The sequence below is a fragment of the Lygodium microphyllum genome, chromosome 23 (assembly GCF_053477565.2).
Source record: "Lygodium microphyllum isolate KBCC chromosome 23, Lygodium_microphyllum_v1.1.10, whole genome shotgun sequence".
Lineage (NCBI taxonomy): Eukaryota > Viridiplantae > Streptophyta > Polypodiopsida > Schizaeales > Lygodiaceae > Lygodium > Lygodium microphyllum.
The window spans coordinates 131,013,284-131,030,024 of record NC_141157.1 but is presented as its reverse complement, the minus strand read 5'-3'; the positions used below and the strand labels follow the sequence as shown (position 1 = coordinate 131,030,024).

The following is a 16,741-nucleotide window of genomic DNA, read 5'->3' as shown; positions in this document are numbered from 1 at the left end:
GTATGTCCACAACTCTTGGAGTGGTGATTGACGAAGGCAACCTACTTGCAACTCCAAGCTTCCTCTCAACATCCAAAAAATGACTAGATAATATGTTTGATAAATCTTGAGATTAAAGGTCGTACAATGAGCACGTTAACCAACATAGGGAGTGCTTTCTCATCTATTAGCAGAGGGATACCTCAAAGAAAAAATTTAGAATTTAAAACTGCACCATAATTTGCCATTTTATTTGGCAATGATAGACATGAATATACTTCAATAACTAATATAAGATTTGATATACAAGGTACTAGTTATTTTTATAAGTGCTATATGCCTCTGCTTCCCCCCAACTTTGGGATGTGATTGGTTAGATAAAGGTAACGGGAAGATTGAGTTTGTTCTACTGACAGCCCCACTTTGTTGGCTAACGTTTGGAAGGCACCACACTATTGGTGGAAGAGATGCCTTCAACTTGGTTGGGTGCCCCCTTATTGGCCCCTTATCCCTGTACAACTCAAGGTTTGAAGGGTTTGAGTGCCCAGCCAGTCCTGGAAACTCAACAATCCCTTTTATCAAACTTCTAAGGGCTGTCAGTGGTAATCAAGTATGTCTGATGAACTTGAATTTGTACACAAGATGTTACCTGTGTCTGTCAGAGATCATCGCTTTAGGCAAGCCTTGAGTGGCTGACTGGTGTATGACAACATAATGTACCGATCTGGGTCTCTGTCAATGGGTAAACTGCATCTTCATTGTTCACGAAACAGTGTGTGTATAGGTCACAGCTCTCAACTGTTCCTGAACATAGCTGCAGCTTTGCATAACCCATCCATTTGGAGGAATCATGTGTTTTCTGTCACACGACTCTCGACTTTGTTGTCGCTTTGCATAACCCATCCATTTGGAGGAATCATATGTTTTCTGTCGCACGACTCTCGACTTTGTTGTCTGTTGCAGAATTACTCCAGGAATCCTTGTTACTTTAGGCCCTTGGCAGTGCAGGGTGCAAAGACATGTGATGAAGTACAGGAACAGATGCATCCTGGAGGTGGAGCTCCAAAGCCTGCTCCACATTGTGCTTTGCAGAGTCACCATACTTGAAACTTCTGCAAGCGTGGAGCATTGCCAACCAATAATTCTTGGCGAACCCAAATGGCATTGATTGGATCAAGCTAATTGCCTCAGCTATATGGCCAGTACGACCAAGAAGATCAATCATGCAGGCATAATGTTTTGCCTTTGGCCTGATGCCGAAAACCTTTGTCATAGAGTGAAAAAAGTGGGATGCCTCTTCTACTAAGCCTGCACGGCTACATCCATTCAGCACACCCACAAAAGTCTCCTCATTTGGAGCCACACCTTCTCTTCTCATTCTTTCAAACAAAGAAATGGCTTTTCCACCCACACCCTTCTCAGCACAGACTGTGATCATTGCATTCCATAGAGTCACATCACATTCACGCATGCTCGAGAACACTTCTTCCGCATGATCTAGACTACCACATTTCACAAACATGTCAAGCAGGGCTCTTTGAACAAGTGCATCAGAGTTAAACTCCTTGGCTTTTATCTGGGCATATACTTCTTTACCCCGTTCCAAAGATGCTAGCCTCCCACATGCCTTTAGAACATTTACAAAGGTCAGTTTATCTGGTTGGAAACCTTCTTGTTGCATTGTTTTATGCAATAACAGAGCTTCTTCGGTAGGCCCTTGCAGAGCATAGCCTAAAATAATTGCATTCCATGAAACAACATCTCTTTCATGCATGCTATCAAACATGTGACGTGAATCCTGCATATGACTACATTTTGCGTACATATCAACAAGAGTGCTGGCAACAAAGACATCTGTTTCAAGACCACTTTCAATGACTTGAAGATGTAGAAGCCGGCCCTCTTCCAAGGCTGATAAACAAGCACATGCTTTGAGCACACTAACGAAGGTTATTTCAACAGGTTTGACTCCAGCTTCCTGCATCTTGTCAAACAGTTTCAAAGCCTCTATGGCAAGCCCTCTCTGAGAATAACCTGCAAGCATTGAGTTCCATGTGACCACATCTCTGGACTGTAACATATTGAACACCTCACGTGCATCTTCTACGCACCCGCATTTTGCATACATGTCTACCAGGGTGTTTCCAACAAACAAATATGTCCCAAAGCCATTCTCTATTATGTTTGCATGAACTTCTCGACCTATTTCCACTGATGTAAGACCAGTGCACGCTGTAAGCACAATTGCAAATGTGATCTCATTTGGCTGGACATTTTCCATCTGCATTTTCCAGAAAAGCATCAAAGCATCTTCCCAAAGTGCATTCTGAGTGTACCCTGCAATCATCGTAGTCCAAAGGACCACATTGATTTTTCCTACTTTATTGAACATTTCACGTGCACGTTGTATATTGCCACACTTTGAATACATATCAATAAGACTGCTTTCAATGAAAGGATCAAATTCCAAGCCTCTCTCAATGATTTGAACATGTACTTGCGTGCCTCTACTTAGATCTTCTAAGTTCGTGCATGCTTTGAGAATGCTTACAAATGTGATCTCATCCGGATCTAAGCCTTCTTCTCTCATCTTTTCACACAGTCTGAAAGCGTCACTTGCAAGCCCTTCTTGGGCAAATCCCATACATAGTGCATTCCAAGACACAATGTTAGGGGTAGAAATTCTGTTGAATGCCTGCTGTGCATCCTCAAGGTTTCCAAATTTCACATACATGTTGACGAGTGTGCTTCCCACATATGAATCGGACTCAAGTCCAGATTCAATGACTTGAGCATGGATCTCCCATCCCTTTTCTGGCGAATCTAGGCATGTACAAGCTTTAAGGATGACAAGAAAGAGGACTTTGTCAGGAGCAATGCCTGCTGTCTGCATTTGCTCAAACAAACAGATTGCATTCTCAGGTTCACCTTGTTTTACATAAGCAGATATTATCGCGGTCCATGAAAACACATTGCAACTACATATTTTGTCAAATACCCGTCGTGCATCCTTCAGGCTCTCACAGTTGGAATACATTTCCATAAGAGTATTTGCAAGGAAGAGATGTGAATCATATCCACTCTTCACAATATGGGAATGTACATGCTTGCCCTCTGTGAGCACTTTCATCTTACCACAAAGCTGTAAGAGAACTGCATAATCATCTATGGAAACATCAGAACTTTCTTGAATCTGGAAATCGTGATCAATGAGCAGCTTATGTAAAGGAACGCCTGTTAGCATTTGTTTCGTGCTGGATCCAGTTTTAAGATCACCTGGCAGGTCACCTGCCAACCTGCCAAAGTTAAACTCAATGTAAACATCATTATGTAAAGAATCCAATCTTGGAAGCTCTGTCAAAATTTAAATCAGTACCTGACAGCATTCAGGCCCAAGGCTCCAGCATCCATACAGTTGTCAACTATCAAACAATCTGTCAATCCTAAACTTTCACTGCCTTCTGTCTTGGACAATTTCCAAGGAGAATCACCCAACAAACTTGCTCTTCTTGTCTTCAAGGCACATTGCACAGGCAAGTAAAAAGTATTTTTCAGTACACACAGCTAACACGTTTTATTTACAGGACTCCAAACTGGTACATGCATGACTATATATGCAATTCAAAAATCACATGGGGAACCAAGAATACCCTATTGCACAACAGTTCACTGACAAGCACAAACTCAATGGCAGAAACATATGATTTACTACAGTGGGTTTATAAATGAGTTTCCTAGAATCCTATATTTTTCTACTGAAAAGATTTACTACAGTGGGGTTATAAATGAGTTTCTAAGAATGAATGTGGCCAACTTTTTATAATTGCCCTTTATTTGCTGGTCGATCGGTTCATGTAGGGGGCCTATTTATAGGCCAGGTGCTCCTACCTCTAGTCACTTCATCTTGCATACTTCTACAACAGGTTCGGTTGGAGAGGGGGAGCCAGTACTAGTGCGCACACAACTGGTGACTCACTGTTGTTTCAGTATTGTCCCATGCCTTGGTATATAGACTCCATTTGCCAAGCGTCTCTTTTCTTCTAAGTTCTTTGTGCAGTGTTCTTCTTTTCTTTGCAGAGTTTCTTTTTTCTCTTATTTCTTGTGTTACGCAATCTATTACAAAAGTTTTCTTCATTGCCATCACTGCTGCATCCACTTCCAACATGGTACCAGATTTCAAGTCGAGGTCCAAACTGGTATCAACTGTTTCAGGTGTGCTGGTATTGTTCTTCTGCTGTTGCAGGTGTACATTTTACCTCTGTTGCTGCTGATTGGACCTGTTTTGACTGCTGCAAACTGTCTTCTGCCTGTGGGCGACCTTCTAAAGAGCCAAAACGGCCTGATTCTGACCTGACCTGACTACATTTTGTTAGCACATTAGTCAGCTCATGAGTAAGACTATGCATGTGTTTTTGTGGGCTGGGCACAACACATTATTTAGGCATTTTTCTGGTGCTTATTTTTGTGGATTCAGCCATTCTTTTATGGCTGACTAGCATTTCATTATTATTTTATTGCTGGCTGACCTGATGCATTATTGGCATTATCTTATGCCTATTTATTCAGGCTCCCTCCTCAGTCATTTTATCATTCACTTGCAGACTTGCAATGTAGGTTTTGTTGGAGAGAGGGAGCCAGTGCCAATGCCCACACAGCCAGTGACTCATTGTATGCGATTGTCTCGTATTTGGTATATAGATTCCATTTTCCAAGAATATCTTTGAGTTCTCCTTTCGTTGTGTTCTTTTGTTTTCTCTTTTCTCGTGTTGTGCAATCTATTACAGCAGTCTTCTATGCTTCCATCGCTACACCCACTTCTAACATGGTATTAGACGTCTATGTTCGAGCCCTAGGTGTTGTTTTCTGTTGTGGTCACTTTGCTCTCACATTGTTTTACTACTAATTCAACTTCCTCTATCTGCCACAACTTGGGTGACCCCTAATAGCTGTTTTACAACTTGTTTCCTAGCCGAGAAACCTGAATTTCATTGAGGCGAACATCTTCACAAGGTATTTTTGTGTCTGTGCATGCTATTTAGGGCTAGGCACATTGTAGTTATTTTAGGCATTTTTGTTGTGGTCATTTCATGTCATTGGCATTTATGATGCCAGTCGGCCAACAACCAGCATTTAGGTCTATTTCATGCCAATCTATTGGGGCTCCTCCTCAATCATTATCATGATCATTCACCATGTTGGAGAAAAGAGCCGGTGCCAATGCCCACACAGCCAATGACTTACCCTTGTACGTGACTGTTTCGTGTTTGGTACATGGATTCCATTTCCTAAGCATTCTTCTAAGTTCTCTTCTTTTCAGCCTGCGATAGTGTTTTCAGCCTGTCATCATCAATTTGCTGCATTAACTACTCACCCAACATGCGTTTTTGCCCCTGAGCGTGGCTGAGCGATTGTTCCTACAGGTCATTTTTCATATTTCTGGTAGCTTTTGATTGAGATTTGCATCAATTTACAGCGGTCACCCTTTTGTTATGATCAAATTTTTGTTACACTGCGTGTGAACTCTCATTTTGTGAAGTCTTTGTTGTTGGTTTGGCTATTTTCTCTGTCTATACCTTCTATTCTCTATCTTTTCTTCTTATCCTCTCCATATGGCTCCTCTATGCACTTCTACAAATGAGATGTTACACGGATTTGAATATCTAACATGGAGTGTTGTCATGAAAGCCTAGTTTGTGTAGAAGCGGTTATGGTACATTGTGTGTGGAGCTATTCCGCATCCTCCACGCTTTTCCAATCCCTGATGATTTTGATGAGGTCAACCATGAGGAAGCTATGCTTACATGGGATACGGATTATGCGCGTGCCTATTCTGCTTCTTCGATGTATTTCTAAAGAAGTTCTACTAGCGGTTGCCTCATGCAGGACATCTTCAAAAATATGATCAAAGCTTCAAATGCACCCAAGACTCCGGACGGTCATCCTCGTGCATGTTTCCCTTAATTTACCTTATGATGTAACATTTCCTTCCCCTTAAGAATCGGTTTCGTCCTCGAAATCGATACTTGGAAGGTCTAACTGTAAATTGGGAAACCTTTTCTTTAAAGTACTTACTCGCTCCCATGTTGAGCTTTCTACTGAACAATCTTTCCACTTAACCAAACATTCTTGATAAATAGTATTCCTTGTTCGTCTATTACGAACATTTAATATTCTTTCTGGTTCATGTGGATTAGATTGGTCATTTAATAGCTCCTCAATGTTATCATTTAAGATTAGATTATCCAAATCACCCAGCTTCTTCCTTAATTTACTTACATGAAGAACTGGATATATTTTACTACCAGCAAGTAGTTGGAGCTTGTAAACCAGTTCTCCCACCTTTTTAAGTATTATGAAAGGACCACAATACCTCGGTGAAAGCTTTGGACATTGTCCCTTTTTCATAGTTTTAGTTTGTTCAGGCACTTTAAGATAGACCAATTCTCCTTCTTTAAAGGAGATGTCTCTTCGGTGAGGATCTGCATATGCTCTAGCTCGATTTTGAGCTTTTTTAATATTTTCTTGAGAAAATTTTAACATATTATTCATTTCCCCCAAAAAATCCTTAGCTGCCTGAACCTTTTCCTTATGCAGTCCTACTGCAAAAGGAGCTCTGGGCTGAAACCCATACATTAACATAAATGGACTATATCCAGTGGAAGAGTGCTTGGCACTATTATATGCAAACTCTGCTATCGATAGATACTCTTCCCAATTAGTTTGCCTTTTACTTACATATGCCCTAAGCATATCTTCAAGGATTTGGTTAACCCTTTCAGTTTGCCCATCAGTTTGCGGATGATCCGCCGTACTCATGCTAAGTTTAGTATCCAACTTCCTAAATACCGCACGCCAAAATTGACTATCAAATTTTCTATCCCGATCAGAAATTATATTTGCCGGAAGGCCATACAATCGGTATATGTTCTCTACGAACAATCTAGCCAATTCTTGTGTTTTAACATCAGTTGAAGTTGGAATGAACCTAGCCATTTTGGTTAACCTATCCACAATCACCCACACAGAGTCGTGCCCTCTCTGTGTTCTGGGTAAAGCAACAATAAAATCCATGGAGATACTCTCCCATTTTCCCGAAGGAATCTCTAGTGGATGGAGAAGTCCTCCCATTTTCAATATTTCAGCTTTATTAACCTGGCATTTATTACATTTGACCACATAGTCAAGGACGTCCTTATTCATTCCAGGCCAATAGAACTACCTTTTAATAAGACTATAAGTCTTATTAACTCCTGGATGTCCCACGCTAGGGGTATCATGACACTCAAAGAGTATCTGGCGCCTTATTTCTGTATCTTTCGGGACACATACCCTACCCTTGTAGAGTAAATAACCATTATCAATGGTAATGTCTTCCACTTGAATCCGGTTTGAGCAACCCCTAATGCTCCATTTCCTTGTTGAATATCCTTAGATATTCCTTCCTCAGTAGAAGCACTTTCATTTGGATCCCCATTTTTTATTGCTTCCCATATGTTGGAATATGCCGGATCAACCTGGCATTTCCCTTTTAAAGATTCAAGCAAGTTGGAAGTGAACTGAGTAAAACTCAATTCATTGATGATGGGCATTCTGCTGAGTGCATCAGCTACTATATTATACTTTCCTTTTCTATATCTTATCTCATAGTCGAACTCTTGGAGGAGTTCAGCCCATCTGGCTTTACGCCCGTGTAAATCCGGTTGATCATTAAGCCACTTAATGCTTTCATGATCCGATAAAATCAAAAGTTTGGCACCGTACAAATAGTGCCTCTATTTCTTCATTGCATGTACTATTGCATATAGCTCCCTCTCATAAACAGAATAATTCTGTTTTGCACGGTCTAATTTATTGCTTTCAAAAGCAACTGATCGACCTTCTTGTAATAAGACCGCGCCTATCGCTTTATCACTGGCATCAGCTTCAACCACAAATGGTTTATTGGGATCCACAATTAATAGTACTAGAGCTGTAGCAATAGCTACCTTAAGTTTTTGAAAACTTTCATTTTGGTCTGTTCCCCAATTAAAACTTTTTCCTTTCCCTTTAAGTTGGTCTATCATTGGAACAGCTATTTTGGCATAATCTCGAATGAATCTACGATAAAATCCAGATAAACCTAGGAAGATCTGCAGCTCTCCCAGGTTCCTTGGAGATGGTCATTCAATAATTGCCCTTACTTTTTCTGGATCCATGTTGATTCCCTCTTTCGAGATAATATGCCCCAAATATTTGACCTCTTGTGCAAAGAATTCACATTTAGTTTTCTTCGCATAAAGGGAATGTGTTCTTAACAGTTGGAATACTAATTGTAAGTGTTCCAAATGTTCTTCTTTTGATTTACTAAAGATCAAGATATCATCCAAGAAGACTACTACAAAATGTCCTAGATAGGGCCGTAAAACACTATTCATCAGCTTCATAAAGGTAGCCGGTGCATTAGTGAGGCCAAAAGGCATCACCAAAAAATCATAATGCCCGTATCTAGTACGAAATGCTGTCTTGGGAACATCTTGTGCCTTAATTCTTACTTGGTAATAGCCTGATCTTAAATCTATCTTTGTGAAGAATTTTGCCCCTTGTAATTGATCAAAAAGATCTTCCATTCTGGGCATTGGAAATTTATTCTTCACCGTTATTTTATTAAGTGCTCTATAGTCAACACAAAGTCGCATAGAACCATCTTTTTTCTTTACTAATAAAATTGGTGAAGCCCAAGGTGAATTACTGGGTTGTATAAACTCTTTATCAAGCTAATCCTTAATTTGTCTTTCAACTTCTTGGTGCTGTGTTTCACTTAACTTATATGGTGGTTTAGAAATAGGGTGTGTATCCTTATTTGTGTCAATTGGGTGATTTATATCACCCCTATCTGGTGGAAGGCCACTTGGTAAATCAGAAGGAAACACATCTTTAAATTCATCTAACAAACTGCTTAATTCATTATTTACATTCAACTCACAAACATAAAAAAATTGCTGCTTTATATTACAGAAAGTAAAAGTGTTTTGTACAGAAAGAGACCATAACATATATACCTCACAAGCTTCCTTCTTTATCAGCTTCTGAACCTCAGTGGAACACAACAAAGGATTATCAGATACTTCATGTTCACCTTGAATGACAAAAGTCTTACCATCCCTTTCAAATTCTAGTGTATTATGATGGTAACTACGTTTTAAGGATGGTTCCAATCCCCATAGCCACTCCCTCCCTAGAGCAATATCAACTCTTTCCATGTTCATAATTTGGAAATCAAGTTTATCTTTATATCCTTGAATCTCAATTTCCAAATTGGATACCATTGTATCCCATATTTTATTATCTTGATCTTGCGTCATACGAACAACATATTGATGCCCACTCTTTTATTGGGGAAGTTTCAATTTTTTGACAAGTGCATAATTTATAAAATTATGTGTAGCAGAGTCATCAATCATGACTCTAACTCTCTTTCTAGCTATCAATCCATGCACTCTAACTAAATCATGTGGCCCAAAGGTAGGCTGCCACATAGAAGCTGACATACATATACAACACTTGTGTTGTACATCCATGTGCAAGACCTCTAAAGATTTATACCTTTCATGCCCCTTTAATTCTAAGGTCTGCACTACATGGATTTGTTTTTCTTTTCCCTTGCCCTTGTCCTTATCCTTTCCTTTGTTTTCCCCCTTTTTCCTTTGAGGGCAATTCCAAGCAACATGGTTAGGGGATAGGCAATTGAAACACAACTTTTCTTTTTTGGCCTTATCAAAGTCGTTTGGACCTAACTTTGGCCTTACATATTGTTTCTTTTCAAAAGGTTGTTTTTTACCCTTAAAAATGGCATTTTTCTTTTAAATTTGCCCACAAATTTTGAGGTTTCCAATTCCTTAGACTTGGGCTCCGTATCAGTGAGACTAGTACTGGACGCATACTATCTTCATTAATTAATGCAAATTTAATTGTCTCTTCCAGCGTCTTAGGTGAACTTCTTTTTACTTCCTTTTTACAGGCTTTATCTAGTCCCCTAATGAATCCTCTTGTCTTTTGAAATTCATCTATTCCTTCCAATTTGAGGATTATCTCACGATAAGTGAGCAAGGCAAGGCAAGCAAAGCCAATATGTAAACATAGGAAAAATAGTGTCTTTGGAGACTGTCATATGCAATGCCATGATTATGGTAGATCTAGAGTCGACCACTCCAAGGGTGGCCGAAAAGAGATAAATACACACAGATGCATGTTTACATGAACAGAATGTCAATGCATGGAATAATGCAAAGAAGGATGCAAATATTCATGCTTATACAGAATGTGATGCAATGGTACCACTTGGACAGTGCCCTCGTAGGGGAATTGTTCACTTACCCAAGTGTCCTTTTACAATCATGTCATTCTGACAGTACATATGAAGTTACAAATGTCCATAATATACAATACATAATAAATGAATGTCTAAAAGAAAAAAGTTGTTAACATTATCACTGTCACTATCAAGAAAAGGAAACCGCCCCCTCTCAAACAAGGAGAAAAAGTAAGAGGAAAGTACGCTCTTCCCATCAATCTAAAGAAATATAGGAGGGTGTTTCCAAGCCGATCCATGGTAGATACTATAGAGCTAGTTAGTTGACCACCTTGATCAAAAGATCTGTAAAATTATTGCTTGATGGCACAAACTCTAGGCGAATGGTACCTAGCTCAACTTGCTCTTTAGTGAAATAATAATGAACTGCCATGTGATGTGTCCAAGGAGAGATGATAGAATCGCCCAAAAAGCCAATGGCACTAGTTTTTAGGCGACTCACAAGAAAACTGAAGCACAGCCAGTAAGTTCCTCAGATAGATTGTCTTTGTAGTACCATCGAAGAGAGTTTGATACTCGGCCTCGGCCATGAAAGTTACCACCATCTCCTACTTACGGCTGGCCCAAGAGATGGGTGTCATGCCCAAAGTGTAGAGATAGCTTCAATGAGAAAGCCGGCTGTTAAGATCTCCCGCCCAGACTGAATCCATGTACCCCTGTAACATAAACCATGTCCATTAGTCCAAAGTTATAGGTACACCTTAAATATCTTAACTCACGAAGACAAGCAATCCAATAAGACATTCTAGGTGCCTTAAAATACTGACTAAGCAAACTGATTGAGAATGCAAGATCTAACCTAGTATGAATCAACCGAAGTAATTTTCCTATAATAGAACGATAAGTATAGACATCAAAAGGTAAACCTGAGGTATCCTTGTGTAGATGGACAGTGTGATCTAGAGACGTGACTACTGACCATATCTAATCAGTGCAACACTGTTCCACCAGTTGTAGAGCGTACTTCTGTGACAAAAAAATACTTCCCTTGGATCTGACAATCTCCATCGCCAAAAAATAAGATAACAATCCCAAGTCTGTCATCTCGAAGGTAGTGCAAAGTTGTGCCTTAATTTCTGCTAGAGCAGCACAATCTAAGCCAATGAGTAGTATATCATCAACATATTGCAAGACATAGCTTATCCTCGTGCTTAATGCGCGCACATAGATTTGGACTATAGGGGATAGAATGGTATCCATGAGTCCGTAAGAACTCGTCCATCTTGTAGTATCAAGACCTCGGTGCTTTCTATAAGCGAAATACCTTGTCAATCTTATCAACAAAAGAAAAGCCAGGAGGCTACTCCACATAGACTTTCTAAAACCAGCCTTTCTTCTCGGATAGGGTGGTTTCACTTGATTAAGCACTTAATTATAGCAATTAACAAATGAACATAAACTGAAATGCTTACTTTACCTTCATAAACTTGGACAATGGACATCCTGTTGGCCCCAAAACTGGCGCCCCTTTCGGTATTTCTTTAATTTCAATTGTTGATGGATAAATTACAAGCCAAGATTTCACGATCTCCTTGGCTGATTCAAAAGCCCCTTGCTGTTCCAATAATCAGCAAAGCATTCGGGCAAATTGCCCCTTGATTTTCACCCAGGACTTGCTCTAATGGAACCCCAACTGGTCAAATGCTGCCCCAAATTCACAATAGATAGGCTGGCATCTGAAATCCTCACAATCCCACGAATTTCCGGTGCTGATTCCAGTGTACAATGCCTTTGACTGATGGCACGGGTCCCAAGGTGGCTGCTAAACACTAATTACTACAGTAATTTAGGGTTTACAGCAGTAAACTCTCTGCTGTCCACCAAATTTGGTTGTACTCTGCTACCCATGGCTGAGAATTGCTGAGAATACTTGAGCATAGACTAGAGGAGATAAGAGAATGCTGTAGAAAGAGAGAAAATCAGCTGAAATGTATCTTCTAATTCATAGCTTTGATGACAAATCTGATGGCACCAACAGATTCAAAAGGGGGGTAAAACACTAGCTCAGCTGGCGAGCCCTCCTCTCCTACTGCCGCCTCTCTTGAGGCGGAAGAGAAAACCTGTTGTCCCCCTGTCCTGTCGCGGCGCGCGATCAATCGTCGCCTCTCAAAGCCAAATCTAATCACCTCCTCTCCCTCCACCAAGCTCTGAATGGCTGCCATTCAGCTTCCACCACCCTCCAACAGCCTTCTCCCTAGTTGCATGGGAAAGTTTTGCCAAGTGGCAACCTTGCTAATGCATTTTCAGCCATTAAATTAATTTTTCAGAATTAATTAATTCTAAAAATTAATTTCAGCCCTTTTGACCTGCCCAAAATTAAACATGCCCATCTGTAATGAAATTGGCTATGCCATTTGCAACTTGGAGCAGTTCCCAACCTCTGTTGACCCTTAGACTAGCATTAATTAATTAATTAATGCTAGTCCCTAGTGTCACCACTGATACTTAATGGCCAAACAATTGTCCTAGGGTCCAACTTGGCACCAACTGACCACCAAAACCAAGTTGCATAACTTTATGCAACTTTTGCCTTTAACACCCACTGCATCCTTGGGGTCCTTGGTCCGTTTCCATGAAATAATTGCCATGTGCATCACATGTGCTAAACAACCTTGCACATTTGATTAGTAACTTAATCAAATGTTACTAGCAAGATTAAAGCATCTCAAAATTTCACGTCTCCGTGACACTTTCTCCTCCAAAAAACCATTCATAAAGACACTTTTAGTGTCCATCTGATAGATCAACCAACCGTAGTGAGCAGCGAGTGCAACCAACAAACGAAATGATGTTAGCTGAGCAGTAGGTGCGAAGGTTTCTTCATAGTCAATGCTGTGCTTTTGCCTAAAATCTTGTACTACAAGAAGAGCCTTGTATTTTTCTAAATTACCATCAGCCTTTAGCTTGGTCCTAAAGCTCCACTTCATCCTAATGACCTTCTTCTGACGAGGATGATCCACCGGGGTCCAAGTCTCATTCTGGTCAATAGTGTCTAGTTCCTTTTCCATGGCCTCACGTCATAGAGGGTACTAGAGAGTCTCCTACCAACTTTCCAGCTCAAAATGTGCAATGCAATCAGCTGTAAACAACAATCTATATGAAGCATGAGGGGCGAGCCAAACAGACCTTCTAGGGTCCTCCAAAGTGAGATTCGGTGGAAGGATCCCCGAATCCGCATGATATGCTGGTAGCAGCGAGATAACATGTCTCACAAAGGAGGCCACAGAGTTGAAGTATCTACAGGAAGATCAGGAGTGAGTAGTAGACCCGACTCAATAGACACGGTCTCAAAGGATGTGACCGGAGGTGGGGACGAAGAGTTCAGTCTTGAGGACTACACGATATCCCTCTCATCAAAGACAATATGCTTCCTAACAATCACCTTGTTTGTCCCGAGAATCAAACAAACAGTAGGCTTTAAATTCATAAGAATAGCCCACAAAAATCAAGAGATCTACTGGAGAGATAAGATTTCCTATCTTGTCATCAGGAGTGTGCGTATAAGCACAACTACCGAAGACTCTGAAGTGAGAAATAACAAGCCTAGAGTCAAAAAATGCCTCATGCGGAGACTTTATAGAGACCACTGTTGTTAGGCATCAATTGAGGATATGCACTAAAGTGTTAGCAGCCTCAACCCAAAGGCGCTCAAGGAGCTCTATTGCAAACAACATAGAGCATGACATATTGAAAACTACTCGCTCTAACTGGCAAAGCTACTGAGCAGACAAGTTTACTCCAAGCCAGGGGACATGATAGACATCATCCAACAAAGCGAGATTTGGACCCAAGTCGGTGGAAAACTGGCATGACCTTGGGCCTGAATCGTAACCAAGAAGTTATTTCCTACACGGACACTTCCAACTACAGGGGCTCAGAAAGTAAAAATGCCCGCTTTAGGAGTCATGTGATGGGTAGCTCCACTATCCACAAGCCAAATAGGTACAGACATGCTCGACTATGACGAGTGGGCCTCTGTAGGCATCTCATCAAGAGGCAACTCACTAATGTGAACGAGACTCGCATCTGATGACTTTAAGAAGACAATGTGGGCCTCTACAAACCACTTAAACAAACCCTCTGGAGTTGAGTAGTTCATCGACTGTGATGATGGACCAATGGTAATGTGGGTCTGGCCTCACCACTACCCCTGCTAAGGGTTGCCACCACCCTACTTCCCTTATTGGGGATTACTCGACTGGGGTGTGGGGGTCTGATTTGAGACTTGGACTTTGGCTGTGTGACTCTTGCCTTAGATTGACACTCATCATCATAATGGCCAGCCTTTTGACAATGTTGACAATATGTATTCCTTTTAGGTACCTTTTGCCATCCTAGTTTTCGTGTGGATTGACTGTTTCCTTGGATTCACTAGCCCTATTTTGATTTTGATTTTAATTTGAGTTTTATATGCCCTTGCCCTATTGCCCTTGCCAGAGTAAAGCAATGTGGAAGCGAATGACCAAGACAAAGAGTGAACAAAGAGAGAAGAAAGAGAGAAAGAGACAATGAAACGCAGAAAATCTGCAGTGAAGAATGTTGTATAAGGATGCAGATTCTACATGCGTGCAGAGAGAATACTTGCGTATGTCTCCACCTCAAAGATCTCGGTCTTTGTCAGCCCCAAGGGGCAGTCTCCACAGTCTGCAGCCTGAAATCTGTGGGACACAACTAACTAAGACTGCTGGAGACAAAACCTATAAATAGGCTGAAAGTAATGGCCAAAAGAATGCAAGTCGCCTGCAATTAATGCAGCTGACTGCTGCAGTCCAACTGCAGGCCACGTGCACCTGGCCGACTGCCTGCCACATGGCACCTATCTGTTTGGGAGATGACTCGCTAACACCCCCTCTCAGATCCTGGACAAGGCATAAGGGGGAGGGATCTAGAATGTCGACGAAGTAGACCCTAGGGAAGCGCCTTCGTAAACAGATCTGCAAGATCGGTCTTACAATATTCCACATCGATGGTCTCATCCAGAAGCTTCTTCCTGGTGAAGTGGTACTGGATCTCTATGTGCTTCGTCCGAGCATGGAATACGGGATTCCGTGCCAAGGCAATGCAACTCTCATTGTCACACCGCAAAATAGTAGGACGAGTCTAGGGGCAACCAAGCTCCTCCAACAATCTCCGAAGTCACAAAGTCTCACATGTGGTAGAAGACACGGCTCGATACTCCACCTCAGTCGAAGAGATAGCATCTACACCCAAGGTAAAACAATAGCCTGTAGTAGACCACCTATGGTCCACATCGCCAGCCCAATCCGAATCACTCCAACTTGCAAGAACAAGATCGGAAGTACTTGTACCTGCTGGATAGGAAATCCCTAAGTTGGAGATCCCCTTAGAAACTGTAGTATCCTCTGAGCAGCCTGTCAATGCACCTGCTGAGGTGCACTCATGAACCTAGCCAAGCGAGCTACAGCAAAACATAGATCAACCCGGGTGTTGAGGAGCCAAATCAATGATCCAATCAGCTGACAGTAGCAGGTAGCATCCGCCAAAGGAGAATCTGAGTGTGAAGTGGCTTCCAATTAGGATCCATAGGAGTAGAAATGGACCGACAATCCTCCATCTCAAAAGTCACTAAGACTCCTGTACATATCTCTGCTGAGAGATGAAAATCCCCCTCTGAGTCGGATAAATCTTGTGGTCCAAAAAGAAATGGAAAAGTCCTAAATCTATCATCTCGAACTTCTGATGTAAGGCTACCTTCATCTCTGCGACCTTCTAGGCATGGTCACCTATAATAATCAATTAATCAACATACAAAACAAAAAGCACACAACTACCTTCGAAAGTGTGCACATAAAGCTACGGATTGGCCCTAGAGCGCCAATATCCCAACTTTGCCTGAAGAAACGAGTCAATCTTCTCGTTCCAAGCACACAGAGCCTGGTTCAGGCCATACAAGGCCTTATTCAACCTGTAAACCTGCCCATCTGGGGAACCAAAGCCAAGAGGCTGCTCTACATAGATTTCCTCCTTCAAATCACCATTCAAGAAGGCCGACTTTACATCCAATTGAAAGACGGGCCATCTCCTATGACCAGCCAAGGCAAGAACAACACAGATTGTCACCATACAAGCAGTGGAGACAAAAGTATCATGGAAATCAATGCGTGGATGCTGAGCAAGACCTTTAGCAACAAGGCAGGCCTTCTGCTTGTCCAAAGAGCCATCACTATGGTACTTGGTCTTGAAGACCCATTTTACACTAATCACCTTCTTATGAGAGGGACGAGGCACAAGGTATCAAAAGCAATTCCGCTCAATAGCTTCCAACTTGGCTTCCATCGCTATCCACCAATGGTTAGACTGTAAAATCTCCTTCACGAAGGTAGGCTCTCTATTCTACATAACATGGGACATCAAACAGTAGCTAGAGCAAACAAGCTCCGTAGAATGTGCCCG

General features: G+C 41.4%; 1 protein-coding gene across 1 annotated transcript in view; it reads right to left on the bottom strand.

Moving 5' to 3' along the window:
- Nucleotides 1-379: 379 nt before the first annotated feature.
- Nucleotides 380-16,741, bottom strand: part of LOC148016748 (pentatricopeptide repeat-containing protein At2g03380, mitochondrial-like) — a 42,366-nt gene continuing 26,004 nt past the window's right edge. Inside the window, exons 3-4 of the mRNA XM_087664676.1 lie at nucleotides 3,356-3,492; nucleotides 380-3,275 (exon numbers count right to left, since the gene is read on the bottom strand). Coding sequence (XP_087520802.1) covers nucleotides 968-3,275; nucleotides 3,356-3,492 — 2,445 coding nt within the window. The 3' untranslated portion in view covers nucleotides 380-967. The remainder of the gene's footprint in view (nucleotides 3,276-3,355; nucleotides 3,493-16,741) is intronic.